Source organism: Budorcas taxicolor, chromosome 20 (assembly GCF_023091745.1).
Source record: "Budorcas taxicolor isolate Tak-1 chromosome 20, Takin1.1, whole genome shotgun sequence".
Classification (NCBI taxonomy): Eukaryota; Metazoa; Chordata; class Mammalia; order Artiodactyla; family Bovidae; genus Budorcas; species Budorcas taxicolor.
The window spans coordinates 74,441,000-74,457,008 of record NC_068929.1 but is presented as its reverse complement, the minus strand read 5'-3'; the positions used below and the strand labels follow the sequence as shown (position 1 = coordinate 74,457,008).

General features: G+C 53.4%; 1 protein-coding gene across 1 annotated transcript in view; it reads left to right on the top strand.

Moving 5' to 3' along the window:
* The first annotated feature begins 1,211 nt into the window (after positions 1-1,211).
* Positions 1,212-16,009, top strand: part of CEP72 (centrosomal protein 72) — a 38,071-nt gene continuing 23,273 nt past the window's right edge. The window contains exons 1-4 of the mRNA XM_052659292.1: positions 1,212-1,290; positions 7,596-7,723; positions 8,566-8,758; positions 11,187-11,295. Coding sequence (XP_052515252.1) covers positions 1,212-1,290; positions 7,596-7,723; positions 8,566-8,758; positions 11,187-11,295 — 509 coding nt within the window. The remainder of the gene's footprint in view (positions 1,291-7,595; positions 7,724-8,565; positions 8,759-11,186; positions 11,296-16,009) is intronic.

Sequence of the window (16,009 nt, the reverse complement as noted above, 5' to 3'; positions counted from 1 at the left end):
CCTGACTGACAAGCTGCTTTTCGGGGGGAGGCAATCAGTGACAGAAGCCTTTTGTTTGCCCATGTTTACTTCTGAAAGCCCGGATATTTGCTGTTTCTAGCGTCCTTGCTGCACCAGCTCCACTCAGGTAGCCGCAGCTGGTGACCACATGCCCTCGGCTGTGCCAGAGTCTCTCCATGGTCTTGTGGGAAGCAGGACACTGGGCAGCAACGAAGTATCACTGAGTGTTTGCTGGTCTCCATAGATGACTTGACACAGGGTGCCCAGCAGGTGTGAAGCCCCGCCCTGCTCAGGAGAGATTCTGGTACCCTGCAGGGGACCCGCACCCCAGCCTCCCGAGCGCAGCCCCTGTCTACACCCTGCCCTACACTCTGTCTACACCTCTGCTGCGCTCTGCCATACTGCCCCACACCAGTGGCTAAACCTGCCCCTACAATCTTTTCTACACTCCCGGTGCCACCACCCAGGCTGTGACAGGCCAGGAAAGGCTGCCAACAAGCCAGGCTAATCTGCGCTGAGTGGCTGCAGGGGCGCCCCAGGCACCAGGAGACCTGGGCAAGGGAAGCCCCAGGACGCAGGCTGCCTGGGGCAGAGTCAGACAGACGGGAATGCAGGCCTTCCCTGGAGGCGGTCCACAAAAGGCCCAAGGAGCCCGACACACCGTGACCCCCGGGGTTCAGACTCCAGGCTTGTCACCTGGAAACGGCGGACGTGGGCAGAGCCGGACCCGCCGTGGCGGGCGGGAGAGCCCCGAGACCCCACGTAAGCCGCCGCAACCCCGGGCAGAACCCGCGGGCCTGCAGCCCAGGATGCAGACCAATCTGGGGGTGGGTAGGTGCGCCAGCTGGGGCAGGTGCCCTGGTGAGGCGAGGTCCCCAAGTGGGGCGGGAACTCAGGTATGCCCTGGGGTGGGCCCCAACCCTAACCCCGCCTCGAGGCTGCCTCGGCCAGACCCACATCCACGCGCCCTACGGGCCTTGGCTCCGCCCACCCGCCCTCTGCCCCGCCCCTTCATTCAGCCCCCCGCCCTACAAGCCTTGGTCACGCCCACTTCGCCCTCGACCCCGCCCGTTCCCTCCAGCCCCGCCCCTGTCCCGCCCCTGTCCCGCCCCTGTCCCGCCCCTTGGCACCGCCCCCGGCACCGCCCCGCCCCGCGGCCCGTCGCGGCCCCGGCGCGCAGGCGCGGGCGCAGGTGCGCGCCGTTTGAAAGTATGGCGCCGGGCGGGCGGCTGGTGCTGTGTGAGGAGAAGGTCCGGGAGAAGAGCGGCCTGGCGCCTCGCTGCGACCTGGGTGCGCGCCGGGCGGCGGGCGGCGGGGGGCGCTGGTGGAGGGCGCGGGCTTCCCGCTGCGGTGGCGGAGGACCGGTCAGGCCAGAGGTCGAAAGAGACCGCTCGGCTCCGAGCCGCCCCGGGCCCGAGGGGCGGGGGAGAGGGCTGGGCTGGGGGGCGCGGGCCGGGGGCGCGGGGAGCGCGAAGAGGGGCCCCCGAGGAGCGGCCGGGCGGAGGCCTTGAGGGGCGGCCGGGCGGAGGCCTTGAGGGGCGGCCGGGCGGAGGCCTTGAGGAGCGGCCCGGGCGGAGGCCTTGAGGGGCGGCCGGGCGGAGGCCTTGAGGGGCGGCCGGGCGGAGGCCTTGAGGGGCGGCCGGGCGGGCTGGGGCCCGGGCGGGCTGCGGTCCCGGGCGGAGGCCCCCGAGCAGCGGTCCCGGGCGGGCTGCGGGCCCGGGCGGAGGCCCCCGAGCAGCGGGGGCCGCCCGGCCCTCGCGCCGTCCTAGGGGAGCTCCTCCGGGGCGCGTCTGCGGAGCCTTTGCGGCGGTGTTTTTTGCGTTAACTGGTAAGATGGCTCGGGTTTTCTTTCACCCGTTGGTCAGCTGGATTAGGTTGGTTTTCTGCGAAAGCTTGAAGCACCTTCGTTTCTCCTGCGGTAAGCCTCGTTCGCCCCTCCCAGGCCGAGGATCTCTGGACTCGTGTTGAAGACGGATGTTGGGCGCTAGTTTTTTATTTATTTTGTCTGGTTTTGATATCAAGGTAATACCGAGCTCATGACATCGTGGGTAAAGTGCCTTGTCGGTTTTCTAGAAGAGATTCTGTAAAATTGGTGCCAGTTCTGTTTTGCTTGATAGAACTTTCCAACGAAACCTTATGCGCCTGAAAATTTCTGTATTTGAAGCTTTTAAATTACAGATACGATGTCTGCAGTTGTTATAGAACTGTTCATATTATCGACTTCATCTTAAGTGAATTGTGGTTGTGTGGGGTTTTGCAAAACTGATTTCATCCAACATGTTAAATTTATGTGTATAGAGTTTGTGGTATTTCCTTATTAGCTTGTTCATGTCTGTGTGGTCTGTAGTGATACCCTTATTCCATTCCTGATATTGGTCATTTCTGTCTTCTCTTTTTTGGTCTTTCTTGAGGTTTATGGATTTTGTTACACTTGTCAGTCAGCCAGCTTTTGGGCTTTCTCACAGGTTTTTTGGTTTTGCATTCATTGACTCTGTATTATTTTCTTCTTCCTGCTGCTTTGCATTTGTTTTGCTTTTTGTTGATTCTTGAGATGAAAATTTAGATTTCTGATTTGAGACTTTCATTTCAGTGCTGTGAGTTTCCCTGTGGGCGCAACTTTAGCTGCATCCAAAAGTTTCGTTGCATTTTCATTTAGTTCACTGCGTTTTTTGCATTTCCCTTGACTTTCTCTTAGACTTATGGATTGTTCAGAAATGTGTTTTTTCATTTTTGTGTGACTGGAGGTTTTCCTAGTTTGTTTGGTATTTTTTCTTTCTGTTATTGATTCTGATGTGATTCCATTATGGTGAGAAAACATACTCTGTATGATCTTGTTTTAAATTTGTGGAGGTTAGTTTTATGGCCCAGGATCTGGCCTATATGTACCAAGTGCAGCTGGAAGGAATGTGTACTCTGTCACTGGCTGGAGTGTTGTATAAACATCAGTTTGGTTCTGTTGACTTACGTTGCTCGGTTCTTTTTCATCCTTGCTGATTTTCAGTCCAGTGAGGCTCTTAATTACCAGGAGATAGGTATTGAGACCCCTAACTGTAATTGTGGATTTGTCCGTTTCTCTTTCCACTTGATGTGTCTTGAAACTGCTATTTGGTGCATACATATTTAGGATTTTTATGTCTTCATATTGGAGTGACCTTTGTAGCATATGTGATGTTCTTCCGTGTTCCTGACAATTTTCTACAGTGAGACATCTACTTTATCTAATATTCAATTCAGTTCAGTCGCTCAGTCGTGTCCAACTCTTTGCGACCCCTTGAATCACAGCACGCCAGGCCTCCCTGTCCATCACCAACTCCCGGAATTCACTCAAACTCATGTCCGTTGAGTCGGTGATGCCATCCAGCCATCTCGTCCTCTGTCGTCCCCTTCTCCTCCTGCCCCCAATCCCTCCCAGCATCAGAGTCTTTTCCAGTGAGTCAGCTCTTCCCATGAGGTGGCCACAGTGCTGCATAGCAGGGAGATTCTTCACTGACTGAACTAACAGGGGAGCCGGGATGTAAATCAGTGTATGATAGAAACTATAGACAGTCTCTAACCTACTCTGCTAACCTCTGTCTTTTACTGTGAAAATGTTAGTTGCTCAGTTGTATCCGACTCTTTGTGACCCCATGGACTGTAGTCTGCTAGTCTCCTCTGTCCATGGAATTCTCCAGGCACGAATGCTGGAGTGGGCAGCCATTCCCTTCTCCAGGGGGTCTTCCCGACCCAGGGATCGGACCCTGCATTGGTTCCTCATCTCCTGCATTGCAGGCAGGTTCTTCACCACGTGAGTCATCAGGGAAGCTCCCCTTTGATGGTATGTCTAGACCATTTCTTAATGTTCATATGGCTTATGTGTGCCGCTCATTATTCCTCTGTTTATTCCCTTTTTTTTTTTCTTTCGTTTCCTGGTTCCTTCCTTTCTGTGTTTCCTCTTCCTTCCTTTTCCTCAGTCGTGTCCGACTCTCTGCGACCCCATGGACTCTACGGTCCATGGAATTTACAGGCCAGAATGCTGGAGTGGCAGCCTTCTCCTTCTCCAGGGGACCTTCCCAACCCAGGGATCGAACCCGAGTCTGTGCATTGCCGGCAGACTCTTCACCAGGTGGGCCACAAGGGGAGCCCCTCCCTCCCTCCCTTGAGCACTCTTTTATCGTTTCGTTTTATTTACCTGTTATATTTCTGAGCGTGTCTCTCCAGATACCTTTTTAGTCATTGCTCTAGCACGTATATTGCAGTAAGCGTGGCTGTGTGATCTAACACAGCTTCCTGTGTGGACGGTTCGCCGTGTCAGGGAAGATAGAAGCGTCGCCGCTAGTCCCCGCTGCTGCGCCGCCGTCTACTTGCTCGCTTGTGTGCGGCCCTGAGGCCCAGTGGGCGGCAGCACGCCAGGCTCCCCTGTCTTTCATTGTCTCCTGGAGTTTGCTAGAAGTCAGGCCCATGGAGCCCACGATGCCATCCAACCCTCTCATCCTCTCCTGTCCTCTCCTCCTCCTGCCTTCAGTCTTTCCCAGCACTGGGGTCTTTTCCAGTGAGGCAGCTGTTCGCATCAGGTGGCCAAAGTATTGGGCGCTTTAGCATCGGTCTTTCCGATGAATATCTGGAGTTGATTTCCTTTAGGATGGACTGGTTGGATCTCCTTGCGTCCGCGGGACTCTCAGGAGTCTCCTCCCGCACCACTGTGTAAAAGCGTCAGTTCTTTGGTGCTCAGCCTTCTTTATGGTTCAACTCTCACACCTCTACGTGACTACTAGAAAAAACCATAGCTGACTATATGAACCTTTGTCAGCAAAGTGATGTCTTTGCTTTTTAATACGCTGTCTTAAGTTTGTCATAGCTTTTCCTCCAAGGAGCAAGTGTCTTTTAATTTCATGGCTACAGTCACCGTCCTCAGTGATTTTGGAGCCCAAGAAAATAAAGTCTCTTCACTGTTTGCATTTTTTCCCCATCTACTTACTGTGAAGTGATGGGACTGGATGCCATGATCTTCGTTTTTTGAATGTTGAGTTTTAAACCAGCTGTTTCACTCTCCTCTTTCACGTTCATCAAGAGGCTCTTTAGTTCCTCTTCACTTTGTTCCATTAGGGCGGTGTCATCTGCGTGAAAGTGAAGTCGCTCAGTCATGTCCTACTCTTTGCAACCCCATGGACTGTAGCCCACCAGGCTTCCTCTGTCCATGGGATTCTCCAGGCAAGAATACTGGAGTGGGTGGCCATTTTCTTCTCCAGGGGATCTTCCCAACCTAGCGATCAAACCCGGGTCTCCTGCCTCACAGGCAGATGCTTTTCCCTCTGAGCCACCAGGGAATGCAGCCACCCTATATGATATATGCAGATATCATCTGCATATCTAAGGTTATGGGTATTTCTTCTGGCAATCTTGATTCCAGCTTGTGCTTCATCCAGCCCAGCATTTCACATGATGTACTCGGCAAGTGTACCACCATTTCGGTTTCATTATCCTCCCACTGTATGATTTGTCTAGATATTTCATCTGCATACCTGAGAACCACAGTAATGATGAGTTTGTTTTCTTTTTACAGTCATCTGACGGTTTAAATAGCTTAGGAGGAAGCAGTACCCACATGTTTACCTGTTTCATTTTTCTTTCTTCATGCCTGATGTCCCAGGTTTCCTTCTTTTATCTTTCCTTAATGTTTAAAGATCTTTCTTAAGTAGTTATCTTCCGGCAGGTGTGCTGGTGAAAAGTTCTTTTAATGTTTCTTCATTTAAGAATATCTGTATTTCACCTTCAGTCATAAAGACTGTTATTGGAGAATATAGATTTCTAGGATGAAAGTTCTTTTTTTCAGCAATTGGAAACTGTGAGAGCATTTCCTTTAGGCCACCATGGTTTCTGAAGAGTAACTCCCGACCATGACAGTTGTTTCTCCCTCTGGGTGATGCCTTTCTCTCTGGTTGCTCTCGGGATTCTTTCATTGCCGTTAGTGTTTTTGATTCTGATATGTTAGCTTTTGCCTTTATTCTGCTTGGTATTTTTTCAACTTCTTGAATGTGTAGGTTTTTGTTTTTTTGCCAAATTTGGAAAGTTTTCAGCTGTTAAACTTTTTTTTTTTTAAGCCATGCTGTTTTTCTCTTCTTGAAACTCTTAATTGGAACTCCATGGGTTCCCAAGGACATGAATGTTAGATTGCTTTCTCTTTCTCTATAGGACCTGGAAGCTCTGTTCATTTTTCAGTCTGTTTTCTCTCTTGGTCAGATAGGACAGTTTTGTTTATCTTTGCATTTACTCTCTTTGAGTTTTTTCCTGTCGTCTCCATTCTGTTACTAAGCTGCTCCCCTGGTGTTTGTTTCTCTCAGTTATTGTATTTTTCAATTCTCAAATTTCTGTTTCTTTATATCTTCTGTTTTTTTGCCAAGAATCCCTACTTTCTCATTTTTTAAAGCATGTTCATAATTGCTTATTGAACTATTTTTGTATCAGTTGCTTTAAAATCCTTGTTAGAAAATTCTGGTTTCTCTCATCTCATCTCATTATTGGTGTCTATTGTTTTCTCTCATTCAGGTTGAGATTTTCCTAGTTCTTCATCATTTTTGATTGATCATTTTGATTGGGATTCTGCTTCCTGTTTAAATCTTGTTACTCGCTTCTGTCACTGCCTGGGTGCTGCCTTGTTGCTGAGGCAGTGGCCAGGCCCCTGCCATACACATCTACAGCTGGCTCATTACAGACAGCCCAGGACAGCAGTCAGGTCCACTCTCACGGCCCCAGTGCTGGCCACTGTGCAAGGCCAGGGGTACGAGGTCCATGATTTTCCCTTGGCATTGGGTGGGAGTGGGGCTGGGGTTGTCAGGAGTCTGTCCTGCAAGGCCATCACTGTCCGTCTTTGACAGTGGACAGCAGGCTTACCCATCTCTCCTGGTAGATGACCGTGGGCGTTTCTGGGTGGCCGGCTTCTCTTGCATTCAGATTGGGATGTATAGGAGACAACAAAACCAACCCTCGGTGCTTGACCGTTTTTTTTAGGTCCCTAGACGGTTGGCCTTCTGCCCCCACCCTTCAGTTGCCAGGCACTTGCTTCCCATGTTGTTGTCCAGGGTTTTTTTAATGGGAGGAATAGGGTGAAATGTGTCTGCTCTGTCTTGTCTGAAACTGGAAGCCCAAAAACCAGTTTTGTGTTTAATCAAAATGTGTTTTAAAACAAAAGTTCCCAGGAAAATATTTGGTGTATCCAAACACAGTGTCTGTTTCATTCAGTTCAGTTCAGTCGCTCAGTTGCGTCCGACTCTTTGAGACCCCGTGAATCGCAGCCCGCCAGGCCTCCCTGTCCACCACCAGCTCCAAATGCCACTGCTTTTGTCGTGACATTTGTCTTATGAGTGCTTGCTAGGTGTGTCCCAGAGAAGTGTGTGGTGCCCCCCAAGTGCCGCTGGCCCTCACCCGAAATGGCGTGCCCTCAGGTCAGCCCCTGAGAGGGTTTCAGATGTGATCCCTGCTTGGAGGCTTAGAGGCAGTGGGCTGGCAGCCCCCTTAGGAGGGCTTCCTGGTGAGTGGGTTTTGGAGGGAAAATACATTACTGTAATAATTTATTTTCAGTAAGATAATAAAGTTAAAATCTCTTAATTTTCTATTCTTAGCTGAACTTCGGTCATTATCTATTCCGGGAACTTACCAAGAAAAGATTACTCACCTGGGAAATTCTTTGATGAATTTAACAGGTCTAAAATCTCTCGATCTCTCACGAAACTCCTTGGTTAGTCTAGAGGTAAGTTTTAGGTTTGTTTCTTACAAGAAAATTTATTACTATAATAGCAGTGGCAAGTACATTTATGGTAAGAAAAAAAAGCAATCTGCTTTATGACTGCTTCTAAAGTTGTAAACGGTACACGTAAAGGGACTGTACGTGCAGTGCCCCTTCTCCTGTGTTTGCTGTGAGCTGGGTTTCTCATGCATCACATTGTATTCCGACTAAAACATGAAATCACCGCGCTCTGATGAAGATGGCTATGTCTGTAAAGGAAAAAGGGCCCGAAAGATGAGCGTGTGTGTGCCCGTCTTCATCCTGCATCAGCTGTCCTCTGCATCTACGCTGCACTTCTCATCCGTGTGTGTCTGACTGTTAGCGACCTTGGGCCCTTGAATGGCTCGCGTGCCTGACGCGGCAGGCGATGGTGATGGAGAGGACGCAAGAAGTCACCAGGCGATGGCGAGTGGGAACTGCCGGGGCCTGCGGTGGCGAAAAAGGGAGGCAGGACGTCCTTGCCTGGAGTACGAGTCTGTCAGCGCCCCTGACCGGGTTGGGAGCCCTGCCCCTCGCATTAGCGTCTGGTGCAAGGTCTGGTCCAGGCTGCACTCAGTCCTCACCTGTGAAGCGGCGGCAGCGGCGGTTCTGCTGATGCGGCTGGGTGTGAAAGCGTGGCGTTTGATGCGTCGCTCAGCTGGCGCGCGAGGCCCCGCAGGGATTGACCCGCTCTGCCGCCTCACGGCCCGGGTGCAGCGCTCGCGATGGGGCTCACCTTGGCCCTGCTGCCTGTTGATGGGGAGGGGGGCGTGTGTGCGGGGTGCATGCGTGTCAGCGCCCGTCTCACCGCACGTCTGTCCCGGCAGGGCATCGAGTGCCTGACGGCGCTGGAGAGCCTCAACCTCTACTACAACCGCATCTCCTCGCTGGCGGAGGTCTTCCGGCTCCGCTCCCTGGCGGGGCTCTCGGAGGTGGACCTGCGGCTGAACCCCGTGGCGAAGAGCGAGTCTGACTTCCGCCTCTTCGTGGTGCGCATGCTCCCGGGTCTCCAGCAGCTGGGTAGGCCGGCCGCGCTCCAGCTTCGCTCGGCGCTCCGCTCGTGCTCTTGGGGCGATCGCGCTGCTGGCCTTTCTGGAGAGGGGAGCTGGTTTCCTCCTCTCACAGGAAAGCCGCCTGGGAAGGTGGCACGGAGCCACTTCCTGAGGCCACGAGTGCCTGCCGGGCTGGCCAGGGTGCAGGTGTGGGCTGGCTTGGCTCTCCAGCTGCTCTCAAGCTCTGCTGTCTATTTCCTCACACGGCCTCCTGGGCGTTGTCCCAGGCTCAGCCGGACGGCTGGATTCAGCCTGGCTTTGCCTGCGCCTGGGGCATAGGAACAAGAGGTTACTGTGCTGCACAGGCCCTGGGCGACAGCGTGAGAGAGTGGGAGGGCCTCGTGGGAGGGCCTCTTGGCAGGTGCAGCTGCCACTGTGGCCCGGGAAGAACCGAATCTCTCAGGCTTGCAGAACGAGCTACCAGGGTGCCAACCAGCCATGCCTGGTCAGAGCGCTGTGCTCAGGGAGGCCGGAGCCCTCACCCGCTATCCCGGCGCTCGGGAGCTGCTGTGCTGTGAGCACTGTGGCCCAGGCACCGCTGGCCGACCCCGGCCCGCCCCACGTCCCGCTTCAGAGGAGGGCGCTGCAGCGGGAGCCGAGGGTGTGCCAGCCGGAGGCCCTGGGGAAGGAGGGCCTCGGGTCTCGGACCTGGTCCTCCTGTGGAAGTGCCGCTTGAGGGCAGTTAGGACTGTCTGATTGGAGGGTGGTGGTCCTTCTGTGCCCCCAGTGATCAGCGCGTGTTCTCCACTCAGAGGGCCTTTGACTGCTTGGGGAGGCTGGAGGGATTCCAGGGTGTCTCCACCTCCCAGGTGCTGAGATAATGAAATGAGACCCAGATGGCAGCGCTTGTCAGGTAGACGCTGGGCAGTGGGCAGACCGTGGCTTCTGCCCGTCCAGTGTCCGCAGGACCTGCAGACACTCCGGCTCTGCCCCCTCAGCTGCACGGAGCGAATCTCACAGGCACCCTGGCTCTGCTGCCCTGGCTCACCTCCTTGTCCCCAGGCTGGTGGCGCTGGCTCTAGGGAGCCTGGCTGCGTGGTTAGGCCACTTTGGCCTGGGCCTGGGCCACTGACCCCCAGAGGCGCACTGTTTGTTCAGACCTACTTAGGGTTTAAACGTTATGTTGGTTTTTAGATATTTGGGAGGATTAAACGCTTGTGTCCTTAGCTGATTGTGTAAGCATTATGTAAACTATTGAAGCATTACAATCCTTCTTGAAGGTTGTGCAGCCTTCAGTCTTAAATGATGAGTTTCTACTTGTGATGAAAGTTCTAGATCCGGCTTACAGAGCTGTTCCAGTCTGAACGGCACTCAGATGAGAAAGGAGAGTCGCTGGAGCCCGTGCTCCGGGAACCCTGGAGCTCTTGGAAGGCCCGCTCTCCCACCAGGCGCCGTGGGAGCTCCGCGGGAGTAACCCAAGCGCTCTGGCCGGGAGCAGAGGAGGCCCTCGCCGGGCCTGGGGGCCACTGCTGTGCAGAGAGGGTGTGTTCTGGGTGAGAGGGGTTTGCACTGGTCTTAGCCACATGGAGCTTGAGTTCAGCGAGGGGCATGGTGCTGACTCAGTGAAGTTCAGGCTGAGCAAGTAGAGTTGTGAGTTGTTGGCATGAAGGCCACGTCCAGGCCGTGAGAGCGCAGAGCTCAGGAGGCCTCAGACTGGCCTGTGCCGGACGGAGTCCCCAAGGGGATGGAGGGGGCTCCCGGGGGCACCCCGCATGGGGCCGGGGCTGCCATGCAGAGTCCACACCTTGGTCCTTGTTTCTCACTGGGACGTGCGCCTCTGGGCGCTGTGGGCTCAGCTTCCTGAGCAATTCTGGGGCGGTCCCGACAAGTTCCTGAGGGCCGGCCTCCAGCGTTTGGGAGGGCAGCCTCCCTCGGGTACTCGCGAGGAGGTGTGGCTGTGGACGCGGGAGGTCTTCTTGGGTCCAGGGCGCATGCGGAAACGGTTAAGCTTGGCTCTGTCTCCTGTTCCAGTCCCCGGGATCCGAGGAGGTGAGCCCTGGGTGCCAGCACGTGGCCTGGGCCTGTTCTCTCCAGTGTGTTGGGCTCCTCGCCCGTGGACACTTGCTAGGGGTGCTCACTTGCTAGGGGTGGTTTGGGGCCCTTGCCCAGCATCCAGGATATGTGTCAAGAGGAGGCGAGAAGGGCGTGCCTGCGTGGGAACTTGGTGTGTGTTTCCCTTCCCGTCTGAGGCTCAACCCGGGCGTGAGCTGCCGCCCCCGGGGTCGCGCTCAGCATCTGCAGGCTCCTGTCGTGGGTCGGCCCTCGGGGGAGGGGAGGGCCGCAGAGCAGGGCAGCGGCCCTGGTCAAGTGCGTGTGAGGCCGGGTGGGCGGCGGGCGCGCCCTGGAGGGGCCTGGCGCCTGCCTCCTGCTCCTTGCCCCTGCTGTCTTCTCTGCAGATGACCGGCCCGTGAGGGAGACTGAGCGGAGAGCGTCCCAGCTGCTCTTTGGTTCGGAGGGCTCACTGGACTCAAAGCAGAGCTTCCCATCTGTTTTCCGAGAAGAGAGGTATGAACGGGAAAGTGAGAGTGAAAGTCGCTCAGTCTCGCCCAGCTCTGTGACCCCGTGCGCTGTGCAGTGCCGTTCTGCAGGCGAGAGAGCAGGAGCGGGTGGCCTTGCCCTTTTCCAGGGCATCTTCCTGACCCGGGTCTCCCGCATTGCCGGGGAATTCCTTACCAGCTGAGCTATCAGGGAAGCCCATGAACAGAAGTGGTGTTTGAGCATCTTGAGGAGTGTTCATTGTTGATAGAAGAATGCCAACCTCTGTATTAGCCGGAGATGCAAACTCTGCCTGCGGATTGCCCCTGAGAGGCCGGGCCTGCGGGGGCGTGGTGGGGCTGGGAGAGACGCCCCCACCAGCTGGCGATCGCGGACACTTGGGACAGACTCTCTTCCTGTCGATCACAGTGTCTGTAGGTTACTTTTCAGTGTTAGGTTGGCCAAAATGTTTGTTTGAGTTTTCCTGTAAGATGGTAAGAACTTTCTGGCCAACCCAATACTGGAAACGTTGTTAAGGTAATTGACGTCGGATCGGTAGCAGGAAAGGCCTGTGGCGAGAAGCCGCGGTCCGCCTCCCAGCTCCCGCCCACTCCTCAGGCAGCCGCTGGCCCTTCTCCAGCGGTTGCCGCTTCCAGATTCTGTTTGTTCCTTCCTGGCCTCGGCCGGTGCAGACACTGCTGTTTGTGGATGGGAGCGCTCTGACAGGCCTGGCAGCTCTGGGGCCGCCTCTCGCACCCCGGCGGTGCCAGCTCTCGGGCCCCGCGCCCTCTGGTGCCCCCCTTCCTTTCTCTGCTCTGCGGGCAGGGCTCACACTCACTGTGCCAGGCTGTGGGAGCCTGTGCCGCCTGTGCCTGGCTTCTCAGCGCCTCCCAGCGCCTGCCGTCTGCACTTTTATGTCTGACTTGAGGTTGTCGGGGTGGTAGCACGTGTGTTCTGAAAGCAGAGTCTTCATGTGTTTGGTTGATTCTAAAGGTGTAAGTCAGTCAGTGGTGTTCACCCAGCTTGTAATGTGTGAGGTTCTATACTCCTTCTTAGACGGCGTTTTGTTCTGTCGGAAGCTTTCAGTAGTTCTCTCTCTCTTGCATCACACACCTTCATCTGTAAGTCTCTCTAACATAGAGGTCAGCTGGCTCTTTTTGTAAAGGGCTGGAGAGAATGTTTTCAGCTCCGTGGGCTGTATGATCTGTGCTTTAACTTCTGAACCCTGACTTTGCAGATGAAAGCAACTATAGACAACGCGTAAACTAATGGCTGTGCTCCAGTAAAACTTTGTTTACAGCACAGGCAGTGGGTTGGATTTGACCTGTGGGCCATACTTTGCCAACTTGTGTTCTAACATCTTAAGATCAGTTCCAAATTCCGGGAATCTCTTCTTCCCTCAGCTGCCTCGCTTGGAGTTCCCCTCCCCTCACATCCCTATTTCAAACCCGGCTAACTGACCCTGCAGGATGGTCTGAGTATTGTGTGCCCCGGATTTTCATGTTGGGGTCCCAACCCCAACTCAGTGGCTCCAGGGGACAGGGCCTATTGGAGGCGGTGAGGTTCTGCGGGTGGAGCCCTCGCGATGAAGTCGGTGCCTCCTGCAAAAGAGACCCCGCGGAGCTCTCGAGCCCCGACCACACCCACGGGCGTTTGCCGGTCGCCCAGTGTCGGTCCTGCGACTTTGCCCCCCTTTACGTTGCGTTGCCAGTTACTCTCCATACGACTCTCAGAATTACTCTGTCGGGATCCACGAAAGACCTTGCTGGAATTTTGATTGAGATTGTGTTGAATTACAGATGAGAAGGAACTGACATCTTAATACTATTGAGTCTTCGTATCCATGGACGTGGAATGTCCATGTATTTAGGTCTCTGACTTCATTTATCAGAGGTTTGCAGTTTTCCTGCTTTGATGCTGTCCATATTTTGTTAGACTGATGCTTTAGTATGTTGGTCTTTTGAGGCTAATTTGGGCTTTTTAATTTAAATTCCAGTTGTTCATTGCTGAGAATATATAAAAGCATTTGATTTGTATGCAGCTGATAGTGACAAAGTACCACAAACAGGGTGGCTTAAAATAACAGAAATTTACTGCCTTACAGTTCTTAGGCTGGAAGTCTGAAGTCAAGGTGCTGTCAGCCCTGCTTCCTCCTGGAGGCTCTGAGAGGGAGTCCATTCCGTGGCTCCAGCTTCCACGGCTTGCTGCCCGTCTCCAGCGTTCCCTCCAGCCCTTCTCTCCGCGGCTGCCTTCTCCCTGCGTCTTCTCACAGAGCTCCCCATTGTGCCGTCTGTCCTGTGTCCAGCTTTCCCCGTTCTTAAGGATATCAGTCACATTGGTGAGGGCCCCCCATAATTTCCTCATTTTAACTCTATTACCCCTGTAAAGACTCTTACTTCCAAATAAGGTTGTGCTCTGAGGTGTGGGGTGTTGGGACTTCAGCATCCCTTTTTAGGGGATGTATGCCGTTAATTTCCTTTTCTCGTCTTACTGCCTTGGGTGGGACATCCAGTATGGTGTGAAGGCCGTGGGCAGCGGGGCTGTGCCTGAGGTGCTCCTGGTCTTGGCGGGATGGCAGCGGGTCTCTTGCACCAGGGCTGCTGCCACCTGCGGGCTTCCGTTGGTGTTCTTTATCAAGCGGAGCAGGTTCCCATCGATGCCCAGGTTACTGACCGTTTTATCATGGATGGGTATTAGACTTTGTCAAATACTTTTTCTGTATTTACTGATATTGTCATGTGACTCTTCTTCTTGAGCCTGTTGAGGTGAGGGGTCACGCTGACTTTTTTCCAAGTTTGAACCAGCTATGCATACCTGGGATAAACCCCACTCGGCTGTGGTGTTGACTTGTCGTCACACCTTGCTGGCCTCAAGTTGCTGGTGTTTGTTGGGGGTCTTCTGCATCCGTGTTCGTGGGAGGTGAAGGGCCTGTCGTTTCCTTGCATTGTCTTTGCCGGTTCTGGCATCACGGTAATGCTGGCCTCATAGAACAGGTTAGGGTGCATTCCCTCTGTTTCCTCTCTGTCTTACAGAAAATCGGTATAATTTCTTCCTTGAATGTTGGTAGGATTTACCAGTGAACCTGTCTGGACCTGGTATTTTAGAAGGCTGTCAATCATTGATTCAAGCTCTGTCATCTGTACAAGTCTGTTCTTGGCGCCCACTTGTCCTGGTGTGGGTTTTGGAAGATGGTGCGTTTCCAGGAGCGGTCCGTTTCATCCGGGCTACCCCGTCTGCGGGCAGAGTGTCCTGGCGCCCTCTGCTAGCCTCTTGCTCTCCGTGGGCTCTCTAGTGCTGCTGCTGCTCTTAACTCCTGTGTTAGGCACGTGTCTTTTTGTTCCTAGTTAACCTGTTATAGAGGTTTTCCCATTTTATTTATCTTTTTAAATTTAGAACTAGCTTTTGGATTTGCTGATTTTCTTTTTTCCCTGTTTCCAACTTCACTGATTTTTGCTCTAAATTTTACTATTACTTTTGTCTCTCCTGCTTTGGCCCTAACTTACTTTCTTAGTTCCCTAAGGTGGAAGCTTCGGTTATTGGTTCTGGGTTGTACTGCGTCTACTGTGCATTCAATATTATGTATCTCCTTGCACACATTGCTTTCACTGCGTCCCACACATTTCGGTGAGGTGTATATTCTTTTTAATTTAGTTGAAAATATTTTTATTTTGAAGTACTTTAGTTCAGAATACTTTTGAGGTTTCTTTGACTCATGTTATTTGGGAATATGTTGTTTAATCTTCCTTTTTTTGAGATTTTCCAGTTATCTTTCTGTTACTTATTTTATTACAAGTTTAATTCCATTGTGCCCTGAGAACGAGCCTCGTGTGACCTGTTTCCTCTCTAGCGTGTAGAGGCGTGTTTTGTGGCCCAGGACGGATCTGTGCTGGGGAGTGTTCCCTGTGACTGTGGGATGAGCATCCTGCTGTCTGGACAAGGTGAACGCCGGCTCCTCCAGGTGGTGGTGTTGAGCCCCACTGTGTCCTTGGTGACTGCCTGCGGGATCTGCCCCTTTCCGACGCGGGGGAGGTGGATCCGTCCTCCTGAGCTCCTCAGCGTCTGTGCTGGGGAACCTGGTGCTGTCTCACTGGCGCAAGCCCGTCCAGTGCTGCTGCCGCTTCCTGCAGAGCTGCGCTGAGTCCTTACCCCTCTCTATCCCAGGCTGCTCTCACTGCCCAAAGTCAGCTCTGTCTGAAAGTGATGTAGCTACTTCCACTTTGTTCTGACTGGTGTTAGCAGTCTGTTTTCCTTTCTCTGTCCATTTACTTTTAAACCTGTGCATCTTTATATTTGAAGGGGGTTTCTGTAGGTAACATGTAGTCCGCCTTGTGTTTTGATCCGCGCTGACCGTCTCTGCCCTGCACGTGGTGTGTTTAGACCCTGCTGTCTGAAGTGATTCTTGATGCAGCTGGGTTGACAGCTGCTGTGTTCGCTGTTTCTGTCTGATGCCCTTGTTCTTACTTTGTCTTCTGACCTTCCCTTCCTTTTGTGGTTTTACGTGATCATCCAGTGATTCCATTTTCCCCCTCAGCACATCAGTTATGGGCAGGTTTTCACTTCGCTGGTCGCCCTGAGCACACAGGACAGGCAGACCTCGTTTTCTGTGCTTTGCTTTATTGTGCTTTGCAGATTCTGTGTTTTCATAGATTGAAGGTTTGCGTTAACCTCGAATCAGGCAAGTCTGTCGTGCCATTTTCCCAGTGACGTTTGTTCTCCGTTCACTTCATGTCTCTGTGTCACATTT